The sequence below is a fragment of the Podarcis gaigeae genome, assembly GCF_964106915.1.
Source record: "Podarcis gaigeae genome assembly, chromosome: 4".
Classification (NCBI taxonomy): Eukaryota; Metazoa; Chordata; class Lepidosauria; order Squamata; family Lacertidae; genus Podarcis; species Podarcis gaigeae.
In genome coordinates, this window is record NC_139677.1 from 56,351,491 (window position 1) to 56,375,079 (window position 23,589).

Below are 23,589 nucleotides of genomic sequence, written 5' to 3' on the forward strand. Positions count from 1 at the left end.
GTAACAGCAGGCCCTAGGCCCCAACCTCTCCTCATAGATTGTGTCTTGCACACAGAGCCTGGGTGAGTAGGTTCTCTCTTCCCTCAGCAGAGAGGGCCCTATGAAATATATTGAGTCAGCTTAGGTTCTGTATACAAGATGTGCATGCAAGGTATGACTTATGCATAAAGATTAGAGGGCAGAATAACTATTGCTCATGATCTGCTCCCCTTCCATGTGTTCAGTGTCCTCAGTTGCAGGCTGGCTCAAAACATTTTGCTGCCTGAGCCCAATTAGCAAATGGTACCTCTATTTGGTGCACAGAACCAAAGGCAAGGGAAGTTATTCTGGTACCTGAAGCAGGCAACCCCACAAGTGTATGTCCTGCTCCTTGGCACTAAAAATAAAATAGAAATAAATAACTGCGTAATTTTGCTCGGCACCCCAAATCAGCTGCCTGAGAGGGTTGCCTCATTTTGCCTACTTGTTGAGGCGCAGTCTTGTCTGAAAAGGGCTTAATAATAGTGGCTTGCTTAAGTAGGTTTAATAACTGAGGAGATATTGGAACTTGAGATACCCTAGTTCATGATATATGCTCTTAACCACCTTGCTCTGCTTCTATCCTTTTTCTTTAATTGCTTTTAAAAAAACCAAAAACCAAAAAACCCAACCTTTTTATTAGGTTTTGGAATTTTCAACAATATGGCAAACTAAGCACGTCATAAAATGAATGTATTAAAAACATCTTAAAATTTCTATACGGGGGGAGACTATAAGTGTTTTGGATGCTTGGAGCTGAGTGGGTTAAAATCATTTTTCTAAAAACGGACAGGGGTCAAACTGTTGGTTTCTGTATCTGAATTGTGTTTGGCCCTCAGGGATTTTCTCCTGTAAATGTGCCCTTGGGCGCATTTGTTACTGCAGTTTGGCTGGTCAGACTGTGCTAAATGATTGCTGTCTGCGTGGAACTTACTTTGGGATTTATCTGAAGGAAAATGCTGTTCAATTATAGTACTCCATTATTAATAGACCATATGGGCATCAGGCTTGAGAGAGAGGAGCTTAGCAGGAACACAATCTTTCAGATCCTTCCTCCCTGACCTAATGCATAATCCATTCTCCTTCCCATCCTGAGCACTGAGGAATAGATCCAAATGTGTCAAGTTTCCAAACATTAGTTGGGCGGGGGGGAGAGTATATACAGTATGCTTTCATTTAAGATTGATTTAGGGAAATGCTTCCAATATTCCATATACGTATTTCTTAAATATTGATCTCACTGGTATGTGAAATGCTTCTATAAAAGGAAAAAAATAAGGACTGAGAGAATAAGGACTGTGTGTATTCAAGAGTAAAAGATCTTATCTGGGTCTTGCTTGTTTCCTCTTGCTAAGATTTCACTTCTGACCTTGCTTCTCAGTAAATAGTGCCCCTGACATAGCAGTACTTTCCTACTAGATCAGGACAGCTCCAGAGCTCAGTCTGAACAACAGCTGTTCACTTTCCACTCTTAAATTCAGTTCTCCACATTTCCAATCAGCTTGTATTTTTTTTTTGGGGGGGGGGGAGGCCTCATGCAAATTCACCAACATTTTAGTGTTGAATTTCTCCCAATTTTTAATTATTTCACAAACATATATACCACTTGATTGCAAAGGGGGGGGGGAATGGTTTTTCACAAAATGGTTTTTCACATATATACATTTTGCATGCAGGTTTGCCTAATATACACGCTTGTGCAGAGCAATTTCCCTTAATGCATATTTTGCATGTTATTTCCTTGAATATATGCATTTTAATGCATGCTTTGCTGCAGTAATGTTTGTAAACATTACTGAGCTGGAGAAAATTTGGAGGAGTGCAAATTTTGGAGGATTGGTTGTGTGTCAGTTCGTGCGTTTATGTTCGGAAAGAGCAAACTGAACTGAATTTCTCCTCCAGCCCTAATTCTGACTAAGGTCATAGTCCTCTTCAGACATTCAGTAAACTGTGTAGCCTAACATGTGAAGTGTGTGTGAATGTGTGCAGAAACAAGCCTGCTAGCTCTGCTTTCCCTAGCCACATCTCTGTCATCCTCCACAAGTTTGAGGCTGATAGTCTGAAATGGGGATCCTGTTTCAGGGTTGCCAGCTTGAATAAAAGATTAGGGGGGGCAGATAAACCCCACCCTGTGTGATTGATCACATGACATGGCATACACATACTATTTGAATGACAATGCCCATCAACATGGGGGACGGCCCTGTGATGGGATAATGAGCTGCTTGTGCGTAAAAGCTTGATCCCGCTGGGGTTTGGCCGGTCATCCAAACCCAGGCACTAACGGAGCCCCCAAAAGCATGACTCCGTCAGTCGCTGGTAGAATCTGACAGTGGGCGTCTACGGAACTTACGCCAACATAAAAGCTGTTTGACGGACATGCGCTTTCGTGACTCTCTGCGTGACAGTTTCCGGCGAAGGGAGGGAATTCCTAAAGGGGGTCTAGTTACCTCTTCACTATTCTCACTAGAAGCGTCTGAGAGCCTCCCCTCCGCTGTAACTCCTGCACTCCCCCTGCTGGTTCCTGCTTCTGCTGCAGAGTCTCTCCTACTCTGCTGGAGCCTGTCCAGCACCTCTAACTCCGATGGCAGTTCCCTGACATCCACCTCCCCCCCAGGCCCCCCTTCACCCCCTCCCGCCTCCTCTCCCACTGGCGGTGAGGGCGGAAAGCCCCTGAAAGAGCAATCCTCGTCATCAGAGGATTCAAACACTTCTAGCCACGGCGTCCCGTCTCTCTCCCCGTCTTCTTCTTCTTCGTCGGAGGCAGCTTCCTCACCCATCCCTGACTCTGGGAACCCTTCAAACTCTCCCTCCTCATCGGTGGTCCCAAAGTGTTCCCTTCTAAATCGTGCCACGGGTTGCGGTTTTCTTGGGAAACGCTGATGAAATGTTTCTATTAAGATCTCGTCATTCACTACCTCTGCTGGCACCCAAGTGTTTTCCGACTCTACTTCCCCCTCCCATTCTACCAGATATTCCACCTGATTCCCCTTCCACCTGGAATCAATGATTCCTGCCACGTTCATGTCGCGCTCTCTCTCTTCTATCACGAGCGTTTGGGTGGCCTCTCTCTCACGCTCCCCCCACTCACGTCCCTCTCGGTACGGCGACAGTAATGACCTGTGAAATACTGGGTGTAATTTCATGTGACTGGGCAGTCTGAGTTTGAATGCTACTGGGTTGACCTGCTGTATGACCTCAAAGGGTCCCAATTTCTTGGGTCTCAATTTCTTACTCCCACCCTTGAACGGTAGTCCTTGGGTGGACAACCACACTCGGTCTCCCACCCTTATGATTTCACCTTCCCTCCTATTTCTGTCTGCTTGCTTCTTATATTCTTCCTTGGCTCTCTCTAAGTTAAGTTGAAGCTGACGGTGGATCGCTTCCATCTCTTCAAAAAAATGTTCCGCTGCCGGCACGCTCCACCTCTCCCCCCCCTCTCCTGGGAATGCCCGGGGATGGCACCCATAGTTTGCCAGGAAAGGACTCATCCCTGTGGACACATTCTCCGCGTTGTTGTAGGCAAATTCGGCCAGCGGTAGCTTATCTACCCAATCATTTTCTCTGTCCTTTACATAACACCTCAGGTATTGTTGCAAAATGCCGTTTGCCCTTTCCGCTTGCCCATTAGTTTCTGGGTGTCGGGCAGTGGAGAAATTGAGTTCTACTTGCAGTAAGCTCATAAGTTTCCTCCAGAACCTGGAAGTAAATTGTTTGCCTCTGTCACTGACCACCCTCAAGGGGGCGCCATGCAACCTGAAAATATGCTCTACAAACAACTTGGCGGTCTCCTCCGCTGTAACCGCATGTGAACAGGCTATAAAATGACACATTTTGGTTAATAGATCTACCACCACCATGACAGCTGTTTTGCCTTTGGATTTTGGCAGGTCCGTCATAAAATCTATGGATACTGCCTCCCAAGGCCTTTCTGGCGTGGGTAAGGGTTGTAATAGCCCCGCTGGCGCCACCCTCTCTCCTTTTGCTCGCTGACACCTGTCGCAACCCCTAACATATTCCCGCACGTCCTCCCTCACCTTGGGCCACCAAAACTCCCTGGTAACCAACCACATGGTTTTGTGCTGTCCAAAATGTCCCGCTGTGGGGCTGTCATGCAACTGCTTGAGTACTCTGCCCCTCAGTTCCCCATCTGGTATGTACAGTGCCCCTTTGTAATACAACGCCCCGTTCTTTTCTTCAAATCCCCCTGTGTTCTCTTCTGTCCTCCTGAGTTCTCTGAGTTTCTCTTGGGCGTATTCATCGTTCTCCGTACCTTCCATCAGTTCCCTTTGCCCCACCAATGCCGCCCCACACACCCAGCGGTCTTCGGAGATTACATGCCTTGCCTCAGGCGCTCCCTCCCCCTCTAAGTACTCAGGTTTCCTGGAAAGGGCATCCGCTCTCACGTTCTCTGAACCTGGCACGTAACGAATCTCAAAGTGGAATTTGGAGAACTCCTGGGCCCATCGCACTTGTCTCTGGTTCAGGACACGGGCTGTTCTCCAATATTCCAGATTTTTGTGGTCAGTTCGGACTTGAACCTTGTGTTGCGCCCCAATCAGCAAGTGCCGCCATTTCCGGAATGCTTCATGAATGGCGAGCAGTTCTCTGTCGTACACTGTGTAGTTCCTCTCGGATTTGTTCAATTTCCGCGAAAAGAATGCACACGGTCTCCATTCCGACGTATCCTTTCCCGGCTGGAGAAGCACGGCCCCCACTGCTCGGTCTGACGCGTCAGTCTCCACTCTCATTGGTTGTTGTAGATCCACGTGCAGAAGCTGTTCTTCCGACGCAAACGCCTGCTTTAGGCGTTCGAACGCCCGCTGCGCTTCTTCCGTCCAAACAAATTTCTTTTTGCTACTAAGACAATCTGTGATGGGCGCGGTCAAATGGGCAAAGTTTTTGATGAACTTCCTATAGAAGTTTCCGAACCCCAGGAACCTTTGCACGTCCTTCTTGGTCTTTGGTGTTTTCCATTCCAGTACCGCTTGAACTTTGCTGGGATCCATGGCCAATCCCTTGTCAGACAACCGGTACCCCAGGAATTCCACCTCCCTAGTATGAAACTGACACTTCTCCAGTTTCACCCACAGCCGGTTTTCTCGCAGTTTGCTCAGTACCTCTCTTACATCTCGCACATGCTGCTCCTCATTCTCTGAGTACACCAGGACGTCATCTAAGAACGCTACGCAGTTCTTGTAGAGCAATGGCCCCAGGACGTGATTCATGAATGATTGAAAACAGGCGGAGCCTCCTTGTAATCCGAAAGGCATAACGAGGTACTCAAACGCCCCCAAGGGGGTGAACATAGTGGTCTTCCACTCATCCCCCTTCCTCACACGTATCAAGTTATATGCCCCCCTAAGGTCCAGCTTGGTAAAAATCTTCCCTTTTCTCACCTGTGTCAGAATGTCATCAATTCTAGGCATAGGGAAAGTCACTGGTTCTGACACTGCATTCAGGGACCTGAAATCACACACAAGTCTGGGCTTGCCCGTGTTTTTTTTGTCCACAAAGAACACTGGACTGCCCCCCACCGCTCGTGACTCTCTGATGAAACCTCTCTTGAGATTCTTGTCAATGAACTCCCTTAACTCCTGCATCTCACTGTCTGACATTGCATACAGCTTCCCCACTGGCAATTGTGCTCCTGGGAGTAAGGTAATTTGACAGTCAAAGGGTCTGTGCGGGGGCAATTTATCCGCTTCCTTTTCGCTGAATACGTCAATCAAGTCAGCGTATTGTGGTGGCACCTTCCCCTTGTCCATCACTTCCACCCCTGCTAGAGTGGCCCTGCTGCCTGCCTGGGCCTCTCCCTCCTTGCAGTGTTCTAGGCAATGTGCTGATCCAAAGGAAACCACGCGCTGATGCCAGCCTACTAGCGGATCATGTAGTGCCAGCCAGCTCATTCCCAAGATAATAGGGGCTCCTCCCAGGGTGGCTACGTTAAACGCTATCAGTTCTGTGTGCCGTGCCACCCTCATTATCATTGGTACAGTCTGTTGGCTCACTTCTCCTCCCAACAGCTCCCTCCCATCAATCGTGGTAACCTGCAAAGGCTTACTTAATGGGATAGTCTGTATCTGGTGCTCAGCTGCAAACTCCTTACTCATGAAATTACATGAGCTACCTGAGTCCAATAGCGCTCTTATCTTTAGTGGGTGTCCGTTTGCCAGTTCCAGCAACACCTCTATCACAAGTGCTGGTCTTGGGGGTTCCGGCGTGGGCACGTTCACTACTCCCTGGCCTGGCTGCTGTGCCCCGATGTTGGCAACCAGGCGTTGGCTTTTACTTGCTCCTTCATTTCATCCTCCTCCTTCCCCCCAACAGTTCCTGCCATCCCCTGCCATTCCTTCCTTTGCGGACAGACTCTGGCAAAGTGACCTGGCTGTTGGCAGAGATAGCATCTCTTGCCGCTCTTTCCCTCCTTCTTCCGCCCTTCACTGGTGTTTGAAACTGTGCGCGCGCGCGCTGCTCCAAGTTCCATCGGCTCTGCTGGCGGGAAAGGCTGCTCCGGAATCTTTGGAATGCGGAAGTCCTTCCAACGTTCCCCCTTTCCTTCCCGCTTTTCCAAAGCTCTAGCCTCCTGGCGTGCTCCTATGGACAGCGCTGATTTAGTCAGCTGGTCCATAGACTCCGCCCTAGGCGCCCGGGAAAGTTCATCTTTCACTGCCGGAGAGAGACCTTCTTCAAATAGCATTTGAATAGGTTCACTAGCAAGGTTCCACCCCAGTCTATGAATCAGCATGGTGAACTCAGTCCAGTACTCACGTACAGATCGGCTCCCCTGTTTACAAGCCATCAACTCCCTGCGCACCATCCCCTGCTCAATCTCGCTGGAAAACATCAAGTCCATGGCGCGAAAAAACTTCATTGTGTCCTTTAAGATTTCATTATTGGCTGCCATCAGGGGGCGAACCCAGTCCCTCGCCCCTCCCTCTAGATGGCCAATCACGTACGCCACTCTAGAGTTCTCATCGGGGAAGTCATCAAACAGTAGATTGAGAGCATATTGCATCTCTGTTCTAAAGGCTTGATAGTTCCTGGGATTCCCCCCAAATTTCTGCACCAATTCAGGCACCCTTCTGGCAAGTGGGGTGGTTTTCCCCTTATCTGCATCTTGAGCCCTCCTCTCCTCCAGCCTCGCCGTTTGCAGTGCGAGCTGGACCTCCAACGCCCTGTACCTTTCTTCCAGGCTTGGATCTGCTCCAGCTCCAGCTGCCCCGGTTCCTGCTGGTTCACTCATGATGCCCTCTGCTTGCACAAACAGCTTTCGGAGACTGTCAGATTGCTGTGATGGGATAATGAGCTGCTTGTGCGTAAAAGCTTGATCCCGCTGGGGTTTGGCCGGTCATCCAAACCCAGGCACTAACGGAGCCCCCAAAAGCATGACTCCGTCAGTCGCTGGTAGAATCTGACAGTGGGCGTCTACGGAACTTACGCCAACATAAAAGCTGTTTGACGGACATGCGCTTTCGTGACTCTCTGCGTGACAGTTTCCGGCGAAGGGAGGGAATTCCTAAAGGGGGTCTAGTTACCTCTTCACTATTCTCACTAGAAGCGTCTGAGAGCCTCCCCTCCGCTGTAACTCCTGCACTCCCCCTGCTGGTTCCTGCTTCTGCTGCAGAGTCTCTCCTACTCTGCTGGAGCCTGTCCAGCACCTCTAACTCCGATGGCAGTTCCCTGACAGGCCCCCTCAAATTTTTTTATTGGGGGCCTAAATGGACCTCAGCCCCTAGGAGTTGGCTCCTATACTCTGTTTGCTGAATGTCTGAGGAGGTCATGTGAGAAGCACAATCCTAACCTCTACTCAAAATCCTGAGCAGGATTTGTATCATTTGTATCTAATCTTTCGACTGGATTCCAGCAATCTTTGGGAGCATTCAGTTTTGCAGCCCAGTTCTGAAATTTAGTGTTCATTAGCGTATGAGCAAAATGGATACAGTTATTATTATTATTTATTTCATTTATGAATCGCTTCCTATAAAGCATCTCAAACCAATTTCACAATACAATTAAAGAACACAGTTAGATGACATAAAATTATATGGGTGCCTTGAAGTTAATAGGATAATTATTCTTAAAGCCATTGTGGGAGCAAAGAACCCAATTAATTTTAAAAACAGAGCCGGATAAATGAACACAGCCTGACAAAAATCTACTTCTGATGTTTTAGGAGCTTACTGGAGTTGCAAAAAGTTCTCTCTCGACTCCAAATGTATTCTTTGAATCATCAAAATGGACAGGACTGGAAATCCATTATCAGGCAGGGCAGAATTGGACTACAGGGATAAGACATTTCTCTTGTGAAGCTTAGATTGCCCACACCGTACTTTTAAAGCATTCCTGCACCCCTGCAAGAATCCTGGTAACTATAGTTTGTGGTAGCCTTCACTGACCTAGTACCTTCAAGATGTGTTTGACTAAAATGCCCATCAACCTCAGGCCAGATTTGTGCTACCTGGGGCTGATGGGAGTTGTAGTCCAAAACATGGTAGAGGACCAGTTGGCAAAGACCACTTTGAGGCAAGCCATGGCGGTAAAATGGTTAAGAGTGCTCTAAATGTATGTTGTGGTTGTGACTTTATTCACTTTAGTAAACCTTACATTGATGCACATAGACCACATAAGAGGAAAAATTCTGCCTGAAACAAAATGTGACTAAGGTCAGATATGCTTATGGCATTTTAACTTTCCCCTGCAATTCAATCATTTCAGCAATTGGTAATGATGGTGTAAACCAGGGGTCAGCAAACTTTTTCAGCAGGGGGCTGGTTCATTGTCCCTCAGACCTTGTTGGTGGGTCAGATTATATTTTGAAAAAAAATTAAATGAATGAATTCCTATACCCTACAAATAACTCAGAGATGCATTTTAAATAAAAGGACACATTCTACACATTTTACACATTCCTGTAAAAACACACTGATTCCCGGACCATCTGCCGGCCAGATTTAGAAGGCGATTGGGCAGGATCCAGCCCCTGGGCCTTAGTTTAGTGTAAAGAAACCCAGTTACTTTGCTGAAACCACCACTATGGCTTGCCCTGTGACCATCTCTGGTGGGGGCAGGTGCTGTTAGCTGTGCTCTCTGCTTTTGCCTCCTCTTCAGTCTGATTGTTGCAGACAAATTCTGGCATTCCTTAGGCTGGGACTCAAGGCCGCTTACACAAATTAAAACAGCACAGATAAAATACAGAAGGCTAAGAACATATAAAACATAATAGTTAAAAATCAAATTAAATTGTAATTATAATAGAATTAAAACAATATAAAAACAAATCTATTAAAATACAAATGGCAAAAAGAGCAGAGCACTGTTTCCTTGCAAATTTAATCAGAAGAAAAAAACTAACACAAGATTCCTTTCATCTGAATACACCCTTGGAACTTGGCAATTGCTCTTGTAATTGATTTATGGTCGTTCTTTCTCGACCCTTCTAGAGCATGGGGTCTAGGTTCTGCTCTTTCCTAGCCACTGAGTTTGTACTGTTAGACTGCCATAATAAAAGTTTACTCCTTTACTTACAAAAAAAATCGCCCATGATAGGACCTGCCATGCCTCTTTCTCCAGTATATTTCTCACTGTGTCTTTTATGCCTCCTTTCCTATTTCTTTAAGACTTGTCTCTTCTTTGCCCTGTGGCAATATGAAATTTTGTTCCCCTTACCCAGTATTTTTCCATCTCAGTTTGCTGGAGCAGTCTTCTTTCTTACTTCCTGGTTCAGTCAAACAGAAGATGAGATAAAATGGTTCCAGAGCTCAATACCTTAAAACCTGCAGGAAATGGAATTCCATGATTGAATGAACCTCAATTTGAATTTTTTAAAATTCCTCACTTTACACAGAAAGCAAGCACTTGGGGAATTTGAAAGGGCATGTGGGTGTGTATGCAGAAGACAATTTTTGAGAGCAAAACTTTCTGAAAGAATCAGGAGTGTGCTCAGATCATGCATGAGGAGCATCATGGACTACAGTCATGTCTACTTAGTGATACACTGTTTATCCTTCCATCTTTAAAATGAGTTGGAAAAGTGTTGGAGTTTTCACTTCAGAATGCCCTTGTACTGCTGTCACTTAGTAACTGATACTTAAGAAATAATGTATCTAGAGAAGTATGGCTATTATATGTGTGCAGCATACGTTGGACCTCCTGAGGTGTCAGCAGGCACAGGAGTTAATTGTTTGGTAGGTTTAATAAACAGAATCACTGCACAACAGCTTATTTTAGGTCTTGTCTAGTGGTAACAAAGTGTGACCTTTTTGTTTCTTTTCAGCTGTCTAAAAAGCCACCATGAACCTATCATTAAGTATTGAGTTATTTGTGTGTTGAATGCTCTGATTTTGCAACCCTAAATCAAATCCTGCTATTGGAATACAGTATTAAAATTAGGCAGACTTCATAAATACGCACAATGTGTTTGGAAAGACTGTTCAGAACTTGGACCTACTCCTTTTTCTTTGTCAGTGGCAGCGGATAAAAAACTTCAACCTTGTGCTCTCTTCCTAGGGAACAAGTTCCTCTTTTCACAGTGTGATATACGTAATTCTAATTCTTAAGCATAGGCAGTGGCAGGCTGCAAGAATCACAGGGGATAAGGGACTGGCTAGCAATGAATGCGGAGATATGGAGCATTAGGTATGCATTGTATTCTAAATTGCTTTGGGATTTACACTTCACATTGAGTGAAGCTGAGGCAGGCAAAGACCTGCAGCCTAGCTGGGGCTCCTTAGCTCTGGGAGGAGGTATATGATTCCTCAGCTGGCGTAGACTCAGAACAGGTGAGGGTCAAGCCCAGATGCTTCAATCAGCATGCAAAGTATAAAAGGGCAGCAGATCTGAGGTGCTATGTCTGCCCAAGTTGATGGGCCTTGGCTTGGATGCTCCTGACAGCATCATCTCTGATGAATGTTTGCTCTTCTGTCCCTGATGCTGATACAGCAGATTAAAATTTGAGGCCATTAGTTCTTCTTGTCCTTAATGATGTAGAGAAACACATTGTCGGTCCAAGGAAAGTATACCAGTTTTTCTGGAAGTCTGTGACAGTGCTTGATAGTGTCCACGTGCAGAAGTGCTTGGGGCAGAAAAGGAGGGTTATAGCTATTTCCCCCTTCTCGCCAGTACATTCAGGTATTGAATTTCTTTGTAAACAAGAAAGAAGTCAAGAACGGTGTCTGCAGCCCTGCTAATGCTGAATATTTTTTCTTATTCTCAAAGGTGCTCTGAGAAAGCTGCATGCGGTTATAATGAGAGAATATATATAGACACCCCAACTTTTACACGGGAAGACACCCGAGGACACCAAAACCTGCATTCCTGTACCCGTGAAAATCTACGAAAGCAAATATATATATATATATATATTTCTCCCACTTCTGTAAAATATGTGGTGGAATGAAAACAAGTTTGCATGGAGAAAGCAACAAAACTATGATTTCTTTGCTGCATTTATTAAATTTCACATGTTTTGAATTATTGCCCCTTTGACCCATGTAAGTGCTTCATCATTTTGGAGGAAATTCAGGGGAACTGAATAAATAGCACCACTGTCAAATGTTTTTAGAAAATGTTGGTGGTTGATTGTTTTATCATCATTGTATTGTTTAATTTCTGTTTTATTGTGTTTTAAATGGCATTTGTAAAATGCCCTAGGATCCTATTTGGATGAAGAGCTGTCAAAAAGTTAATAAATAAAAAGTATTTCTGACATTAAAAAACCCAAAAATTGTTTATTTCAATCATTCTCATATTCTGTCTCATAAAAACACTTTCTATGTTTAGCTACTTTGAGCAATGATAATTTATCTTAAAGGGGTCACTGAATTGTCTGTGTGTTACATTGCAAGAAGATTAATTGATTAAAAACCATTTTAAACATTATTTTACGCAAAAGGCTTAGGATCCATTCACAGATCATTTAATGAGATATAGAAAGGAGAAATGAATTTTCCCAAAGTAAGTACATGCTAGGTAGGATCTTGGTCTTCAGAAGGCTCTAGACTCTGAATAGTTTCCCTCATGCCTACAATGTAAAAATAAAACCTACATTAATTAAAACTGTGCATTCAATTTCCAAATGGTATTTTCTGCCTCCTCTTTTGTTGGCAATATGCACACCAATAAAATGCCCTTATTGTTACAGAATTTTTATAATTGTCATGAAAACTGAGACCAGAACCTAATTATTATTATTTTATTTCAGGGTATGGAAAACAGATGCTTAATGGATAACACTAGCGAATGAAATGATCAGGTAGGATGACTCAATCAGATGTCTAAAATCTACAGGGTTCTGCTCTCGGTCTTTATCTCTTCTGGCACTGGGGTGGGGGAAGCAAATAACATGAAAGGATAAAAGGAAGCACACCTGAGTTGGTTGTGCTTTCAAGGTCCTAAGGTTGCACAACATTCAAATACGACCGTGTGCCGTGGTGGAGAGTTGCATATGTTGTTGTCTCAGGACCTGGAAAAACTTGTGTTACAAGTCACTGCTGGAATGAGTTGAGAGTGGAACAAATGGTCTTGCCTTTGGGTGTTCTAAACAAGGATGAAAAAGAAGAAATGCAGCTCAAATATACTTCATTCCCCGCCAGCCCCACTGGGTCAGAACACCCAATGCCACTTTAAGGCAATTGGATCAAGCAGTTGCTTCATAAAGCCAGAGAAGAGCCTCAGGATGATCGCAGAGTCTGGGTTGGCTCATCTGAGGAGTGGTGGTCCTTGAGGCATTGCAGTCATATCATGTGTAGGCTTCTTCTCTGCAGATGTCTGTGCTAATGTTTAGAGTTTTGTAGTCTGTAGCTGTTGAATACACAGTTAGACTAATCTCTATGTGGCCTTGTAAATCTGGTAGTAAAATGAAAATAAAGTTGGCTAGGTTTCTAATAGTGTAAAGGACTGGAGCCTTGTTCACCCATTTGGAGAATTACATCTGGTAGTTAATGACTCAGTGAGTCTACAAGTCCAGTGGATTAGTTAGAAATCATGACACTAATATTATCTGTTCCAGGCAAGATGCACACAAGGGACTCATGTATCTGGAAGGGTTCCCCTTTCATTTCAGTGGAATGAGTCCATTCATATAGGTATTTGTCAGGGAACTGCCATCGGAGAGTCAGGTGGTGGAAGGAAACTGTCACGCAGAGAATCCAGACAGAGAGTTTCCGTTAAGGAACTCTTATGTTGGCGTAAATTCTGGAAGCGCCCACTGACGGATTCTGCCAGCGATTGAGGTAGCCATGCACCCATGGCTCCGCGGACTGGGAGAGTTTAGAAACTGATTTGCAGAGCCTGGAGGGCTTAAACGCTTACGCACGAGTAGCCCCCCTAATCCCATAACAGTATTCCTATGTGCAGGTGAACCTGTCCCTCCTATTGAAATTAATGCGAAGTTCTTGGAGCTCAGCACACCTTGCTTTACCCTGCCTTCTGGAGCGGTGTTTAATCTGTTACTACTGATTGGCTAACAAACTGCAGCACTTTGCTTGTTTACAGTATAAAAATGCATACTGAACAAAACTTTCTTTCGACTGATAGTTTTTTTGAGTTGCCCCAATAACATCCTCCAGACATTTTTTTTAAAAAAACTTAGGCATTTATTGTATTATTCTCCCCCACCTTTCTTGATATAGATAGAGGTGGGGAGTATCAAGCCTTAGAAAGGCACACACACTTTAGGAGAAATGAGGTTTTAATGTTGTTGGCACTGAAAAGCAGTAGAGTGAATTACAACAGCAGTGGGAATAGCAACCAGTCATAAAAGCAAGCAAGAAGTAGTGCGTCTTTTTCTAGTGTTTTGGGATTAAACGGGCATACCGTTCCATTTTGCTCATTAAGATTAATATGCAACAACAACTTTGAACGATAATTTCCAAACTTTTGTTTGCCTGTAATTTGTAATGGCAATGTGCTTACAACCCAAGCGTTCAATAATTTAGCGACCATAAAGCTAAGTGTGTGGCTATTTACTTTTGCTGCCTGATGTATATTCATTATAAAGCGAAGATTTTTCTGAAACCATTACAAAACTCTTTGTGGAAGCCTAGCACTATAAAAGACTCATTGCTGTCTAGGGGCGTAAAGTTCTAGAGGAAAGGCAAGGATCCAGAAATGAAATACTCAAAATAACAACCAAAAATATCTTTGAGATAAGCATGTGTGTTCATAAAAATAATCTAATAGCATGCATATAGTTAGGATAGCCAGGTGCTCTAGTTTGCAAAGGATAGTCCCTCATTTGCAAACTGCTTTGATGTTTTACAATTATAAAGTGGCATAAAAGGTTGTAAAATAAATAAATTAGAGTCCTGTATGTTTTAAATATAAAAACTGTAAGAAGGGAGATCTGCAGGGGCCTGAATCTTCCCAGCCAACATTTAGCACCTAAAGAGCAGACTGAGAAGCCACCTGGTCCCCTTCTTCCCCACTGCAGTTTGATATATTTCTGTAATATATTTGTTCATGCTTATACATATTAATAAGCACATGTGCTATGTAAGTGACTATCCTTCATTCAGTTAGATATTCTGCAAAAAATAATAAGGAAAACCCCAGCGCCACCCCTTTCAGAGAAGCACCCCCATCCCGAAAGGTCAAGGGTCAGTGAAATCAAAGTGTTTCTGTTCTTAGTGTCAGTAATTTCAACAAAGTCAGGTTAGGGAAACTACACTGAAGGCAGAAAGAGAAGAAAGAGAATCTACAGCTGCTGAATTTATTTAAGGATTGTAAGGATTTATATGCCTACTTTCAAAACAAAAGTTTATCCAAGGTGGCTTACAAACAAATACCTTAAAATTCTTTAAACTCTAAACTGAAAAAGCAGCACAAAAACCATTGAGCAGTAAAGCTGAGGAGTATCTGGTCACTCGAAACAGCAGATAAGACCCATAGATAGCAAACTATTACATAGCCCTTCCTGGTCCTCATTTCTCATTGGCTATGGAGCTTTTGAAGACAGGAGTGCCTGGCGTGCTCTGGTCCATGGGGTGACGAAGAGTCGGACACGACTAAACGACTAAACAAACACAAACAAAACATGGAGCTTTTAGGCCAAATTGTACATTACGTTATTCATATTGTTTTCCTTCAAGGTCTTATCTTTCACATTACCAGGTCCAAGACCACCAGTTTAGATAGAGATCCTGGCATGGGGTAGGTGGCTTTAACCATTTGCTCCCTCCTGCAGTCTCACTGGATCCAATGAAACACCGTTTTCTAGCCCAGTTGCAGCATGGTGGGGAATTATTGGTGGAAATTACCAAGCATTGCAAAGGGAGGGCTAACACTTCCCTCCCCAGCTGCATCCCATGTGAAAATGCCCCCTGTGTGGCAATGAAGCTGTTTTAGCTCCAACCAAATAGCTACCATAGCCTCATGAGTCTATGATAACAGTTTGGTTCAAATTGTCATTGCAACGATGTTCCCCAACAGTATGTGTTTTCATGTGGCAAGGGCTAGCTGAGGTTCCTACTTTTCATCTGACGTGATTGTAGTGCTTGGTTTCTTAAATAAGCTTATTTGCTTTATAGGGAACCCCCCCCTCCAACCTCATCTTGTCCATTAATGTACTAACTCTGTGAGTTCCAGAGCTTGCACATTCCTGCCAACAGATATTGGTTCAATGAACTCATGCTTTCTTTGTGAGTTTCTGACAAAAGCAAACAGAATGACAGTTTCATCTAATAAAAGTGCTATTGCCTATGGATGGAAAAGGTCAATTAAGTCATCACTTTCAAGTTCGTGTCAATACAAGATTGCTCTCTCATGCATATTTACCAGTGTCTTGTCAACTCAAGATTTAGAACTATTGTACATACTGAATGTAAGACCTACTGAAACAAAAAACTCAATACAGTTGTATCTCGGCTACCGAACGCCTTGGGAGTCAAATGTTCTGGCTCCCAAATGATCGAAAACCGGAGGTGAGTGTTCCAGTTTTCGAATGTTCTTTTGAAAACCGAAGGTCCGATGGGGCTTCCATAGCTTCCGATTTATCAGAAGCCACGCTTTGGAAGTCGAATGTTTCAGAAGTTGAACAGACTTTCAGAAAGAATTCTGTTCAACTTCTGAGGTATGACTGTAGTTAGTTAGGCAGTAGTTAGGATGAGGCCCCATGGTTGTCACTGAGACTAAAGCACATGAAGGAGGGGAATGTTTTTAAAGGCTAATAGCAGTTTGGGGTCAGGAGTAATTTTAATTTGGATCACAGATGGCGACGGCGAAATTTCCTCTTCACATTTGCTGCAGTGACAATAAATTCTGATGTGTATGCCTAGTATTAAACCTATGAAACTGGACCCGCTTCTAAGTAATGTGTTCAGCGTAACATGCAGTTGGGTCCTGAGACAATGTGTGTCAGTTTTGATGGAAAACGCCTTTCTCCCTCAATGTGAGTTGAAATAAAAGACTCCTTATATGTAGAAAGAAAGAAAGAAAGAAAGAAAGAAAGAAAGAAAGAAAGAAAGAAAGAAAGAAAGAATAGTTTTGAAAAAATATATTTGCCTAAGGTATGGTTTAAATGAAATGCAGAAAGTTCACCAAGAACTGAGATTTGGATGCAGGGGTCCAGGGGGTCGGGGTCATGTTTGAGTCAGGTTGCCAGTGCCAGTCCCTGCAGCATTACTACGTCAGGGATTCATATCTTTGGGGCATCTTGTGGAGCATGTGTAATCCTGCACAAGCAAGTTATTGTTACACAGAGCCATGTTTAAATGAAGCTACTAAAACGCTGGCAAATTCTTATGAGGACTTTTTAAAATGTAAGTCCTCATGAAAATTTGCCATGCTTTTAAATTGCATTTCTCCTGATTCACAGATTTGAAACACATTTTTGCAAGCAATCTCCAATAATATAATACATTTTATATGTTATTTTCATGAATATATGCATTATTATGCACACTTTCCCATAATATATGCATTTTTTGTACACAGTATATGACTAGAGAGCTTCATTGCTACATCTAGATCCATTTAATTTATTTATTTAGCAAAGGTAATCAAAAATATGTCTAAGCATTTAAAAATAGTCTCAATAATTCCACTGCGTGTATTGTTTCAGGAAGGGCAAGCCCCACTATGTTTCATTATCAACATCATCATCAGTTAAACAATTTATTTAAGTCCCATTAAAATAAGACAATCTTCAAGTTCTGTTTTTAGTTGTGAACTTCTTAATAGACTCTTCTGCTAAGCACATTTTTATCTGTATGTTTTATTTTATCATTTTTCTGTTTGTTTTCTTACTCTGTGCAATTCTCAGCATCTGTCCCTGGATCTACAGTCATGGACCTACAGGATATATCAGCTGTCCCCTTTGGCAGCGTAGCTGGTTATCAGGGTCAATCACCTTGCCAACTTGTGCTGGGTGGGACTCCCCTTCCCGGTACACCAACAAAATTCTCAGCGCTGAGTCCTCTGCGGGCATCATATTTAGCCCTGATTTAACACAAATCAATACAATCACTACCCAATGGGACTGAATGCTGGGTTGTTGCTGTTTTATTATCCATGTAGCAACTTTTTGTTCATTCAGAGTATTCTTGCTAGAATGGAATGATATTGTTTTTATTCATTTGTGAGATTTGGATATCCATGGTATATATCTACACTACCAATAGAAGTGTAGTGTCCAGATCAAGTAATAGTACCACTCTATTCTGCCTTGGTCAGACCACACATGGAATACTGTGTCTAATTCTGGGCATCACAATTTAAGAAAGATATTGACAAGCTGGAACATGTGCAGAGGAGGGTAACCAAGACTATCAAGGGTCGGGAAACGAAGCCTTATGAGGAACATTTGAAGGAGCTGGGTATGTTTAGCCTGGAAAAGAGGAAACTGAGAGGAGATATGATAGTCATCTTCAAATATCTTAAGGGCTGTCACAAGGAGGAGAGAGCATGCTTGTTTTCTCCTGCTTTGGAGGGTAGGACTCAAGGCAATGACTTCAAGTTACAAGAAAGGAGATTCTGACTAAACGTTCAGAAAAACGTTCTGACAGGAAAAGCTGTTTGGCAGTGGAACAGACTCTCCTTCCTTGGAGGTTTTTAAACAGAGGTCGGATGTTCATCAGTCATGGGTGCTTTAGCTGAGATTCCTGCATTGTAGGGGGCTGGACTAAATGACCCTTGGATCCCTTTGAACTCTATGATTATATAAAACATAATTTAAAACATTAAAAAAACACTAGTTAATACTGGCTGGTTTAAAGAGAAATTCATATTGTGATGGCTTGTTTCCAGAAGACATTCAAAACAAGACAGGGATGGTTCTACAATCAGAGTTCCATGGTGCAGGGCCTGCCACCCTAAAGACTTAGTTCCTAGTGAAGGCAAACTGAACCTCAGGTGCATGGGGAACCACCAAAAGCTCCTCTATTGGAGAAACTCAGTGATTGAGGTATAGCACAAGGGCTATCTGTTTTAGTGGAGGGCCCTCCAAAACAGCATGGAAGGTAGGTGGGCTGCAGGGGGGGACGGACGAGAAACAGGAGGAAATGGCCTCCCCTCTCTTAACATTAGTAGACGCCTTAGTTGGATCAAATGTTGTTCTGTGAGTGGAACATCCACAATGGATTTCACCTAATAAAAATCAGAAGCTGTGGTGTAGAAGCATTTCAAACCTTGCATAAAAGTCCAGGGCATGGAGAGCTAAAACACATTTCTTACATTATAGCTGTGTGTGTAGGAAGAGGAAATAAGGTTTGACACAATGGCAGTTTTATTCACTTAGACAAAGGAAGGCTGTCTCTGTGTGTATGCATGTGTAAAATAGACAGAGAGGGAACAATGTTTTGTCTATATTTGGAGAGTGTTTTTGGTTGGCTGCAGTATTCGCCAACAATTTAAAGTGAGTTGGCCCTAGCAGGGGTGCAGACACACTCCATTAAGGTTGAAAAATGTCTTGGGCTGACATTGGGACAAGCTCACTAGCGCTCATTCACTTCCTACCTACCAAGCCACAATCTGACATTGAAGTACTAAAGGAATAGAGCAAGAGTTCCCAGGCTGAAATTTCTGCTGTTGTTATGTCGGAGAGCTGCTGGGGGCTTTTGATCACTCTTTGAAACCACACGTATAGTAATGGGCACGCAGTCTTCTGCAGTGGTTGCAGTTCTTCCAATTGCAGGTGAGGAGGTTTTTGATAAGAAGTACTACCTTTTTTATATTGCAGCAGTTTTAATTTATACAGCACAATCACATAATTAATTTCAGCAGGTAGCTGTGCTATTGATTAATTTACAAGGTTTCTGAATATCCTATATAAATTCAGAGTTGGAGTGGGTCTGCATCATGCATTCATTACTTGTACTTTTTAACAGGACTGTTTCTTAGTGCCTTATCTTAGTTAAGGCAGGTTTGGAAGACTTGAGGGGAAGATGTTATTAGGTGAGGAGTTACAGGGCAGAGAACATTGATTTCAGTTATGAGGCGGAAATGGGCAAAAATCCAGGCTGCAGTACTTCCCTAATTATGCATTTATTGATTTGATAATGAGCTGAATATGGATTGCACCATGTATTAATCCAGAGGAAGCTAACATCAGGCTTACTGGCAGTATCTGGCCCTAAAGGCTCCCTTTGATCAGCTTTCTCCATCCATTCTTCAGCTGGAACTGGGCCTCTCATATAACCAAGATCTGAATGCTGGCAACTTCCAGCTCTGCCACCACATCTAAAAAGTCAGTGAGTTCGTGGGCTGCTAATATGAGAAGCCAGTCAACCAAGGCAGAGGCTGGGATGGAATTCTGACCCAAGAAGAAGGTGGCTCCAGCCTCTACCCTGAGGATATGACGCCACGGCTATAAATTGTAGCACAATTCACCTTGTGTGCCACCAGCACAAAGCTAGGATTAGAAATGCATGTCAAACCAAAGCACAATGATCTTCTTCACACACTCCACACCCAAGTTACCAGAGCATAGAATGTGCATATGCATAGCATATTATCAAGGACTGAGGCTAGAAATTGCTGTTTTTACCCATTACACAGCTTGTGACGGCACATGTTTTGCTTCTTCCAACTCCAGTCAGTTCCTGCGTAGCTTGCATCAGGAAGTACTTCACAGGGGCACAGTTGGGAGGGCAAAGGAAGCTTGATTCCAGCTGGGGCCAAAGTTAGGAACATGGGCTGAGCCTGCTGGATCAGATGGAAGTCCCATCTGGTCCAACATTCTGGAATCACTTTGACCAACCAGATGCCTGGGGGAAGCCCCAAAGCACTCTGCAACAGCACTCTGCCCACCTGATTCCCAGCAGCAGTTGATAGTTGGATCAGTCTTTACTTTAAACCATACTTTCAGCTCTTATGCTAATAGGGTATTTATCAATCTTTTAGTACCCACAGACATCCTTTTTATTGCTGTCAGGGCAGTCGTATGCAACCCGGCCTTCAAAATGATTTGCACCTGCAAACGTTTTGGGGCAGTTATACTACTCTGTTTCCAATTAGTGCTTAGCCTTGATTTCTTTCTGAAATCCTGTAACCTTTTCATACTACAAATGTCCTGGGTTTGGTTTTTTTTGTCCTGCTTTCATTGTGCAGTAGCCCTTCTAGATAGCAATAATGTGATAGCGTTGCAGAACAACTAATAAACCTCTAGCACGCTGCAGATTCCACCAACAATATGTTCATCTGGAGGGACCAAAATCCAGGGGCAAGCTCTTAACCCATGTACAAGCTTTCAGTATTATCTCAGTTGTTCTTGACAACAGGGCTTCTGCACGCACAAGTAACCCTATTCTGTTTGATCAGCTTGTTCCACTAATATTTACAAACTGCGATATTTGTGTAAAGCTACTTATATGTAAGATGCGAGCAGGAGAAACTGGCTTAGGCTTGTTATGTGATCCCCCTGCCACCTGACCTCTCTCCGGCTGAGTTGCTGCTGTGTACCAGGATGGAGAAGGGGCATGGTGCCAGACAATCTGGTATTCCTGCCAATGCAGTGCCCACCTCCACCTCCCCTTTACTGTTGCAGCATGCAGCAGGGACTCAGCTGGAGGGAAGTCAAGTGAGCAGTGCAGGCTGGTCATGCTGTCCACTATGGTCTACACTGATTGGCAGCAGCTCTTCTGGATTCCAGACAGGGGTCTTTCCCAGCCCCTACGTAGAGACACCAGTGATTGAACCTGGGGTCTTCTGCATGCAAGGCAGATGCCTTACAACTAAGATGCGGTTGTTCCGAAGATGAATTTGCCTGTAGAGTATACTTCAGCACATCCACAGTAGTGTTTTGAGAGTTTTACACAACTATTGCACATCACAAAAATATTTTAAGGAGTTTTCTATGCAAACATATCTAATCATAGGCTAATGAGCACAACTGTAGTTGAACGCTCTTGTGGGTTTTCTCTTTGTCTCGTTGAAAGTTATTTGGGGTGGAAACTCAATGCTTGTTTACAGATTGTATATTAAAGCCATTTGGCTCCATTTCAGAATGTTTATGTACTATCTAACATTTTGCCAGGAGGGAAAATAAAAAGGTAAATGACAGAATTTCTTCAGAGACACAGGTGTGCCTTCCAGAAAGATTTTTTCTGGTTGCAAACCCTGTTGTGTTTGACCTTCCACTGGCTTTGAAAGTTGTTAAACCTGATAGATAACTCCATCCTTTCCGAATGATGGGGGCAGTGGAATGCTCCACTCCAAGCAGTAAGGAAGCAGCCGAGTGCTAACCAGCATGCATCTGATTCAAACTGGTCTGAATTAGCAAGCATTTCTGCAGGTGACAGCTGCACAAGCTGCTCAAGAAAGGTTTCTCTTCTGCAGATGACCTGAACCTGCAAAACGAACAAACACCCTAAGCCCTGCGCTTGAACAGAACATATCTGGAGCCCTGTTCTGGAATGAAGAGATGGCTGCCGCTTCTGCTGCTTTGCAGTTTGCTGGACTGATCCTTGGAGGCATTGGCGCAGTTGGGACTTTCGCCATCACGGGCATGCCCCAGTGGCGAGTGACTGCTTTCATCGAAAGCAACGTGGTGGTTTTTGAAACCTCCTGGGAAGGCCTGTGGATGAACTGCATACAGCAATCTAACATCAGGCTGCAATGCAAGGTCTACGACTCCCTCTTGGCTCTGCCTCCTGACCTCCAGGCTTCAAGGGGTCTGATGTGTGCAGCTTCAGCCCTGGCGTTCCTTGCTTTTGCAGTCGCTGTCCTTGGCATGAAGTGCACAAAGTGCACAGGAAATGACGACCGAATAAAAGGGTATATTTTGCTGGCAGGTGGCATCACTTTCATTGTGACTGGCATCGTCGTGCTCATCCCAGTGTGCTTCGTTGCCCACAACATCATCCGAGACTTCTACAACCCAGCCATTCAGCTGGCTCAGAAGCGGGAGCTTGGCGAAGCCCTCTACATAGGCTGGACGTCTGCCTTCTGCCTCGTCGCTGGAGGAGCAATTCTTTGCTGTTTCTGCCGTTGTGAAGAAAAAACCAGAAGCTATCGATACTCAGTGCCTTCACAACGTACAGCCTTCCAGAGCCATCGTACGCCAAGAAGAGCTGAAAGTTCGTATACTAAAAGTCAGTATGTTTAGTCTGCCTTTGATTTACTGTCTTTCCAAGGGAAGTATCCTTTCTGATCAAACTTGGATTCTAGAAGAAACTCTGCTAGTACAGCATGCTGTGTACAATGGAGTAAAATCCAGGAAACTGTCTCTGACCTCTAAGACAAAGCAAGCTCTAGAACACAAGGGAACGTCTTCAGATATTTCAGAGCAGCATCAGAAATTCGAACTGAATATTGTCCAAGGTTTTTGTATTTTTTTTATTAGCATTTATTAAGGGGAATATGTTTTCATTCTAATAGTAATTTGAAATTGCTTTGCAGTGGGGGGGTAGGTTATGTTACAACAAAAATTCTATCTTACTGAAGTCCACTATGATCAATACTATATTAATATGCAAAATATAGCAGAGGCTCTTATTGGGAGGTGAAGGGGAAAATGAAGGGGGGGGAACTTCTCTAAATCTATATTTGATTTTTTTTAACCATATAAAGTTTTTATTGAAGTGTTGCTTGGCTGTGTAAAAAAAGAAGAGCAGTGATGTGCTTGAATACTTTAAAATTTCAAAGTTTTCAAAGTATATATTCTACATTTCCTGGAAAAAAAATTGCCCAATAATACTAACACTTCTTAGTAGTGATAAAAGGTTGTGTGCTTTCTTTTCTTGTTTTTCAATCTAACTATATTCTACCATTATTTTCCTGCACATTATTGTTTGTTCTGTGGGAAAAGAGTTTTAACACATTTTAATAAAAATATTTTAAACTTCATCTGTTTCGTGTGACCTTCCTGGCGATTTGCAGGGTGCACTAGGCAGAACTGTAAAGAATACGTAACCACAATAACATGCAGAATGGCAGCCATGAAGAAGCATGTGGCAAGCTGTCCAGTAGGAAATTCTAATGCAGTTTGGCATCTTTCTGGAACTGCATGTGGCAGATGGAAAAATGCACAAATACTACAAATCCAAGTATAAACACTATCTAACAAGGTTTGCCGTGTGTGTGTGTGTGTGTGTGTTTGTGTTTGTGTGTGCATGCATGCAATACTCACAGTGCACT

The 23,589-nt window shown here is 43.6% G+C and overlaps 1 protein-coding gene across 1 annotated transcript; it reads left to right on the forward strand.

Annotated features, from left to right (window-relative positions):
* Positions 1-21,715: 21,715 nt before the first annotated feature.
* On the forward strand, positions 21,716-23,239 carry LOC310842912 (claudin-8-like). Its single transcript, XM_083735154.1, has one exon. The coding sequence runs from the start codon at positions 21,875-21,877 to the stop codon at positions 22,556-22,558; it is 684 nt and encodes a 227-aa protein (XP_083591280.1). The 5' UTR covers positions 21,716-21,874; the 3' UTR covers positions 22,559-23,239.
* The last annotated feature ends 350 nt before the right edge of the window (positions 23,240-23,589 follow it).